Below are 8,740 nucleotides of genomic sequence, written 5' to 3'. Positions count from 1 at the left end.
TTTTTTTTCCCCGTTAAAGGGGTTTTTTTGGGGAGTTTTTCCTTATCCGCTGCGAGGGTCATAAGGACAGAGGGATGTCGTATGCTGTAAAGCCCTGTGAGGCAAATTGTGATTTGTGATATTGGGCTTTATAAATAAAATTGATTGATTGATTGATTGAAGTTTATATCTCCTAAATGGCTACACCAATTTTTATGAAATTTAATGGGTATGATGTAGGGCTAGCCTGGTTCCAGACCATAGACCCTGCCCACTCAACTGAGTAGGCTTGCATCTCTGGTCTGGCATACTGCAATGAATTTGCGATTTATCTCGTCCAAACGATGGACGGACCAATGAACGCCGGGGGTGGGGGCGGGTCTAGCGATTAGCCAATCAGCGCCACACTGATGTCAAGCTGTACGCCGGTGGGTAACTGGTGAGGATAGCAACAATGGCGACCGCTGCACATCCTACAGACCACATTAACGATGCTATCGAGGTATTTCGCCACTACTCCCGTTAATGGAGGACCAAATTAAGGAAGCTGCTAAACTGGATTTAACGGCGATGCAGCTGGGCGTGCACGACGATGGAGACATTTTAAACGGGCAATGCTCGCTTGTTTTTCAGCACCCCCAAGGCATGGATACTAATGACGTCAGATTCTGGGTGAGTCGTTGATCTCTACTGATTGGTTAGGGAAAAATCAAATTCCCTCCCCCTTGTAAATCGCCTTCAATGGAGGCGATGTCAGACTGAAGGTTCTGGGAGCTTCAGTCTGACACTCAGGCTAATGTAGGGCCATTCCTGAGGCTATATATTGAAGGTGGTCATGACTGGTCGAAGTGGGCATGGCTTATTACAAGATAAACAACGAACATTAATTTCAGCTGAACTATTGTTCTAAGCGCTGTGAAATTTATAGAGTACATGTAGAATACGACAAAGACCTACCATACCAAAAAATGTGCAGATACTCCACTAGGTGGCACTATAACAGATGCAAACGCGTTTTTTCCTGTTACTTCCACATTTTAAATCACATATCCATAAACTTTATATACCCGTATTCCCTAAATAGAGCTGGATTTGCTGACATAGGCCCCGCCCACTTCCACCGCACATTTCCTTCGCTAAGTCGCTACACATCCAAAACCTACTTTTTCGAACTCCTCCTACAGATTTTGTCCAAACTGAACTTGGTACGTCAACTGTCGAGATGGACCTGATCTAAAGTTATCAAAAGAATTCTGCCCGGTCAAAAAATCTGCTAATTATTAACGGCAAAAAATTTAGCTAGCTAAAATGCACATATTGTTGCATATTTTTGTCAAATTAAAGTATATAAACATGAAACTTGAGACACTTGTTCCAGAGGTCGTTCAGAGGCTTGGTGCCAAATTGGCCACTCGTGGACGCTGTAAACCCAGAAATATCACGTTTCATAAAAGTCGGAGGAGGAAAAGCACATACAACATACACTCACACTCACACGCCAATATACCAGATGGGTCATAAACAAAGGAAAACAACAAGTCAAAAACAAAGAAAAGAAGGAAAAAGAAAGGAAAACAAAACACACACAGAAGACAGATGACAAAAACAAAAACACAATAACCATACCATATATCAGGGGGATAACAGAACCAATACGGATCATGAAAAAACATCACATCAATACAGCCGTGAAACCACACACAAAACTCCGTCAGCTACTAGTACACCCAAAGGACAAAATAGAACCGGACAAAAAAAATGCAACATCATATATGAAATACCATGCAAATCACGCACGAAAACATACATCGGGGAAACAGGCAAATCGTTCAACACAAGGAAATAAGAACATCAAAAAGAATGCGAAAAAGAGACAGCGGGACGATTCACAAGGACACAAAAAGACAAAGCAGAACAGGAAAACCTCAAATCAGCCATCACAGATCACTGCAGAAGAAATAACCACATCATGGACTAGGACAGGAGCAAAATAATCACATCAGAGACCAATAAATTCAAATGGTGGATAAAAGAGGCCATTGAGATCAGGAAGCAGGCAAGCGGCACCATCAACCAGGACGAGGGGGCGTACACCCTCTCGCATACCTGCGATTCCCTACTCCAGAAAACGAACAACGATGCGGGAGGCAGGGTAGGCCTGACAGACTCTGATTGGTCTGTCAGGCCTACCAGCTGATATATGACACGTCAGCAGCACGTCGGATGACGCTTCTGAGGAAGACTGGAGTCTCAGTCGAAACTGTCAAGCAGGTAAAACACATCTCCTTACATCCTGTTCTGTCTGAATATAAGAAAACATTAAAATATTCTAAATAAGAAGACAGTATGAACCTTATCAATCTAGCTACTACAGTAGCTCTGTCTTCTCTGTTTCTTTGACACAGACCTTTTTTAAATCAATAAGCAGGTAAGAGAAGCAGCAGTTAACTGACCTTGAGACCCGCTGCATAGCCCACAGGTTGGGGGGCAATGTTAGACTGACCGGGCTCTCCAGTGACAATGGCCATCCCAAAAACTTCCTGGAAGGCGTCTCTGACTGCCTCCACATTTATTTCCTTATCTGAAGTGACCACAATATCAATGTCCCCACCAGATTCTGGTGAGCAACGATACACGAACATTAATGGAGGACATGTGAATGTTTAGTCAGCTTTTTTCATTATGGGGTAATGTTGTGGTAAGGAGAGAGCTGCTTGACTTACTGATGTATGGAGCCATGCCAGGATCCAGAGTGGTGATCATGGACTCAACAGAATGCTTGGTTTTGTCCAGGACTGTCTTTACTACAGGGTTACCTGCTACTCCCTGAAGACACAGACAAAACATAGGACATGACAGAGCACTGCGCAGGGTTTGCCTGTCAGAACATGTCATATTACTGCTAAGATCAACTTGGACACATTCATACAGATTAATCACATTTTCACAGTTTGCGTATCAATCTGAAATCACATCAACCACCAAACGACTATAGAGAAACTCAATCATATTTCAGCTACCGTTTACATGTCTAACAGGTTCATTTCTTATTACCGTAAAGGTCACATACCAGAGCATGGTTTATGTAACCTTATTATATTTCTTTCTCACCGCTGGTTTAAGTCACTGCATCTCGTGACAGAACAACACGGTTGAATTCCAGCCCGCGTGCGTTTTTTCAGCTGAACATCATTGAAACAGAGCAGCTAATGTTGCTGCAGTGAGAAGTTAGCAGAGTGAGATGCCCATCCAGGGAGGTAATGTTACGTCCTGTTTTATCTCATGACAGCATTGTTTAAATACGGCATGTGCTGTCTGTTGACCCAAATTTTCTCCACAATTGAAAATATTTCCACGCTGCTTTTTTATTCCTAATTTAATAACTTAATCCTCTTTTTATCGGCTGCTTGTCGTCTGCCTGCTGCTGTTTGATGGTGACGCAGAATTTAAAAATAAAGGCATATCCTAAAGATAATGATATGGATTGATGTTTTCATCAATTTTTTGCATTGATTATATTGGATCATTGAATCGATATATCGATCCAGATTGATTGATCATTACATCCCTATTAAACAAAGCAGTTGTGTAAATAGTATGGATGTATACTTAACAATCCTACAGCTCGTCTGAAGTCAGCAATGTTATGTATTACATGTCTGAAAAGGACTTGTCAAATATTATATTACTAGTCCATACCCATTGGTAGGTTTGTCACCTTTTACCTATGCCAATCCTCAATGCCTATGTGCAGTTTCACAGATTGACTACGTCAGTGAGTAGAAAAACGTGGGACAGACAGAACGACTGACTGACAGAATGACATACCGACAGTTTCCATGATTATGTACAGCATACCATACCATGACTTAGTCATACCAAAAATTTGAAAAAAAACAAACAAAAAAAACAACATTCGGCCACAGGGGGAGCCACAGCGATCGGTCGGATTTTAGCCATTTTTTAAGCATTTTTCTGTTGTTATAGCGCCACCCAGTTGACAATTAGAGTTAGATTTCTCCAGTCACCTTGAGGCGTCCTGTTCTGCATATCTACCAAGTTTAGTAAAAATCGATATGGTGGTTAGGCCTACATAAGAAATTAGTGCTCTAGTGCCCCCATTTTGTTTGATCGGGTCAATAACGGAGTAGTCCCCTCAGATTATGTGTGGTCATATGCCTACAGTTGCGTGGTGATCGGTGAAACCCTTGAGATGTTATACACCTTTCTGTGATGAGCCACGCCCTCTGTAATATTCATTGCCTTATAGAAGCTCAGTTTTAGTAAGTTTTCCAACTTTTGCCAAGAGGGAACTTTAGATATTGGTCCCTAGATTATGTACACCGAGTTTCATGCAGATCGGTCAAACTTCCTAGGAAGAGATCAATTTGAAGTGTTTTTCAAAAAATTCAAAATGGTGGAAAATCTATATAACCGGAAGTTATGGGTTCTCTGTTCTCAGTTTGCAATTTCAATCGGTTGCTACAGCGCCCCCCTTTGGCCACTTGATGTAATATTGCTTCATTCGCATCCTCCCATGACCCTCTACCACTGTGCCAAATTTCATATGGATTGACCAAGTCAGTGAGGAGAAAAACGTAGAACACACACACAGACACACCCACACACAGACAGAGTTTTCGTGATTATATAGTTAGAAGATGTCAAACCCCATTTGATTAGAGTAATATTACCTTAAAAAAGCCCCAGATGCCTCCACCAGCATTGGTGTGTCCAGGCACTCTAGGATCTTCCTGCTCCTCTGGGAATGTGATGGGAGACGCAGTATCTAATCCTCCTGTCATGGATGGCTGCTGAACCATGGGGTTTGGCACTATACCTGAAAAATATCAAGTCAAGGTCAAGGTAAACTTTATTGTCCACAAGGGAAATTTGGCTTGGGGTTTCACCCCTGGTGTAGAGAGGAGAGCTGTCTTCTCCCTTCCCTGCAGTCAGCATCATTTGGGCCAATTTGGACCTCAGTTGCACTGAGAGATTACCATATCATTTAAGTCAATAAATAAAACACACATTAAAAAAAATGTAATTGCACTGTGTGTGTATATTATAATTTGTTTTAGCAGTGGCACATATTTGGGTTGGAACACCTAAAATGCAATGAAGGTCTGAGCTCTAGGTCTAAAGTTCGAAACTTTGAAAATTCATAACAAATCAACCATACGTGCTACAACATCACAACTTTCATCAAACTGTAGCCCCAATACTAAACTTTTGTACACTTAAACCTATTAAAAATTATGAAGTTCATCACTGTTTTTTTCAAAAACTATAAAACTTCTTAAACCTATCTCCTCACACAATTTTTGCTCAATTGACACCAAACTTGCCACAGAGCATCTTCAGACTGTCCTACACAAACTATGTTCCTCAGATTTTTGATTTATCAAAAATTGAGCCTACAGTGCATCAAAATGTTTGACTGTAAACGGTACTGTAAACATATACATGCAAATCCTTGCTAAATAAATCTTCAATGTTCATGAAAAAAATGACAAAATTCTAGAGTCATGGTAGATGATGTGTGGCAAATTTCAGAATTTTATCTCAAAAACTGAATTTTTGACAGCATTTTGAATTTTGCTCTAATGTGAACAATTGGAGTCAATGTAAAAATGGCAATTTTAAACATCAGTTTTTCACTTATGGAGCAAATCAATCATTGTTACAAACAAATTACCAACATCTCCATGCTGTCTAGATGCAATATGTGTATTTTCAGATTTTTGTCTTAATAACTGAATTTTTTACAGTGGTTTCAAATCTGCCTTTCCATGCACGGATGGCTGCTTTCCTACACAACAGTGAATGGCTTACTCAATTTGTGAAGCCACTGTTGAGTTGCTACTTGCCAATTAGCTCAGAGCGGTAGATGACCGTCTTAGGTTCCAGAGGTTGCGGATTCGAGCCTCAACTGGTGCAGAATCCACATTGTAATGTAATCATCTTCTTGTGCTCCAGCTTATTGCTTAAAATTGCCTGAGCGTGACTGATCACTGTGCAGCATCTTCAAGTCTTTTTTCTGCTAGAAAATCTGCCTTCTCATGCTTGAAAATAAACCAAACTTTGCACAAAGATCCAGTGTCAATACTTCAGTATGAAACCATCTGAAGCTTCTCACTTTGCACATAGCTCAACTAGTTAAACATCAGTTTTTCACTTATGAAGCATATCAATCATTGTTAAAATAAATTCCATGCATGGACGGCTGCTAAACCTGCACTTCTGGCTTAGTCAGTTTGTGAAGCTACACATGAATTGTCACTGACTAATTAGCTCAGTGAGATAGAAATTGATTCTTAGTCTCAGAGGTTGTGAGTTCAAGCCTCAGCTGATACAAAAGGCAGATTGTGTTGCTAAATTCCTAAATGTCTTCCAATTCTTCTGCTTGTTGCTCAGAATTGCCTAAAAATGCCCGGACCCAACCCATCGCTGCGCAGCAGTTATAATTGTGCTTGTTTTTTTATGACTGACATTTTGAAGCTGAGCCCTCTACAAACATGCTGATTGAGAGACTTGTGCTCTGTTTCCTCACTCTGGAATTACTTCTTTCATTCGGACTCGGCACCATCGCGCAACAACTTCCTGGCCGCATTGTTTACTCCAGAGATCAGCAGATCCGGCATGGCGGCCGGAACATCAGAGATCCCAGCTGAAATGTGGAGGAAAATACACAGAGGATGCAGGGGAGGAATTAAACAGCGGAGGAAAAAAGCAGGGTTGAGACAACGGAGGCTTATGGAGAAGACCAACCAGACATCGGCATGTGACGTCATTCACTCCGCCATAGCTCGCCTGCAGACTAAACACCTGAGTGCCTTCGTAGCTATCTCGGGTGACTTCAATCACGTCACCATGGCAACAACATTGCCCACCTTTACACAGTATGTGAGCTGTCCTACCAGAGAAGAGAGAACACTGGACTTGCTGTATGCAAACGCCAAGGATGCATACAGCTGCTCCCCCCTCCCCCCTCTGGGTAGGTCAGACCACAACCTGGTGCACCTCAACCCCTGCTATGTACCACTAGTTAGGAGCCAGCCTGCGACCATGAGGACAGTGAGGAGATGGTTGGAGGAGGCTTATGAGACACTGCAGGGCTGTTTTGGGGTGACAGACTGGCAGGCACTCTGTGAGCCACATGGGGAGGACATTGATGGGCTCACAGAATGTATCACGGACTACATCAGCTTCTGTGTGGACTCCACTGTCCCAGCCAGGACTGTCCATTGTTATCCAAATGACAAACTGTGAGTAACAAAGGACATCAAAGCCATCCTCAACGCAAAGAAGAGGGCCTTCAGAGCTGGTAACAGGGAGGAGGTGAGAAGAATACAGGGGGAGCTGAAGATGAAAATCAGGGAGGCTAAGGAGAGGTACAGGAGGAAGCTGGAGTGGAAACTCCAGCAGAACAATATGAGAGAGGTCTGGAGTGGAAAGCAGACGATTACTGGCTTCAGGACAAACAACCCCAGTGCCCCCCAGCTATGTGGAGTACTTCAGCATGTCTTCAACATGAGCCTCCAGAGGGTCCCCATGCTGTGGAAGACATCCTTCCTCGTTCCTGTGCCAAAGACGTCGTCGGCATATGAAACAAACATTTTGGGAGTGATTATAGATCATAAACTATGTTGGAAGCCACATATAGAACATATTAAACGTAATTTATCTAAATCTATTGCTGTTCTTTTTAAGACAAGGGATTTGTTAAAGAGGCAACAGACAGCATTTTTTCCTAAATATATCATTATGAAAATAATGTGGGTTGCACAGGGTAGTGGCCACAGTAAAGTCAGACTATCAGCGTTTACATATGTTACTTATTGGCTTTGCAATCTTTGTAATAAGCTTCTGCCACCGGTGCCGAAATTTTGCAGAAAAAAATCTGCTTTATGGCAGGAAAGCCGTCATGTATTGCGAAACTGGTCGGTCAGCCAATCAGGGACTGGAGCTGGTCCTTAAGAGGAGCTGGGCATGAGATAGTTCAGTCACGAGCACAATGGCAGATGGACAAAGTTTGGAAACAAGTGAAAAACGGCCTAGCAAAAGAAAACAAGCTCTGCTGTCCAAGGAGGCAAAGAAGAGCAAAAAGGAGAGTGATAAAAAAAAGAGGAAAAACAAGAGTAAACCTCAGGCAGGCGTTCAAGAGATGGAGGGAGCTCCGTGACCAAAGAGGCTTTAACACTGGTGTCCAGCTGCTTTCTTTCTAATGGATCAGTAAGTAACACAGCTAAATGTTAGCTAACGTTAGACGAGAGAGGACTGTACTGTACTGGCTGCTAGTTAACTCCTAGCTGGCCAGCATCGCAAATTGCCACAACCAGGGACCGGGTAGCGAGTGTTGGTTGGCTGACATCCACATTGACATTCTACGGCAGCCCTCGGACAGTGATAACCCCCCCCTCCCTTTCTTCTGTTCTCTTCTCACGGAAGCAGCTATCGACGGACATCGCCCAGTAGGGCTGGGCGGTATACCGGTTCGTACCGAAAACCGGTATTTATTTTCGTTATGATATGAATTTTTCATATACCGCAATACTGGTGAATAGCCCAAAAAACGTCCGGAACGTGCGTGGCGGGAAAGTGTTTCAGCGGGGACCCATTTCACCGCTGCACACCACAGGCACGCTTGAGCGGGTGAGAGTGAGAGCATAGAAAAGTTTAGAGGCGAGAATGGCTGCCGGAGAGAGTCCTGAAAGCAAAGCAACTGTACACGATGACCCAGAAGAACTCATACCAAAAA

At 42.8% G+C, this 8,740-nt stretch overlaps 1 protein-coding gene across 7 annotated transcripts in view; it reads right to left on the bottom strand.

Moving 5' to 3' along the window:
• The window catches only part of prrc1 (proline-rich coiled-coil 1), a 69,543-nt gene that overhangs the window by 40,730 nt on the left and 20,073 nt on the right, over nucleotides 1-8,740 (bottom strand). For 6 of the 7 annotated variants that reach the window (XM_050052817.1, XM_050052815.1, XM_050052816.1 and 3 more), the window contains 3 exons: nucleotides 4,674-4,819; nucleotides 2,703-2,805; nucleotides 2,433-2,596 (listed from right to left, as the gene is read on the bottom strand). In XM_050052817.1, the coding sequence (XP_049908774.1) occupies nucleotides 2,433-2,596; nucleotides 2,703-2,805; nucleotides 4,674-4,819 (413 nt within the window). The remainder of the gene's footprint in view (nucleotides 1-2,432; nucleotides 2,597-2,702; nucleotides 2,806-4,673; nucleotides 4,820-8,740) is intronic. The other variant, XM_050052814.1, reaches the window with a different exon arrangement.

This window comes from Epinephelus moara, chromosome 9 (genome assembly GCF_006386435.1).
Source record: "Epinephelus moara isolate mb chromosome 9, YSFRI_EMoa_1.0, whole genome shotgun sequence".
NCBI lineage: Eukaryota > Metazoa > Chordata > Actinopteri > Perciformes > Serranidae > Epinephelus > Epinephelus moara.
The sequence above is the reverse complement of the archived record's forward strand: the minus strand, read 5'-3'. Positions and strand labels throughout refer to the sequence as shown.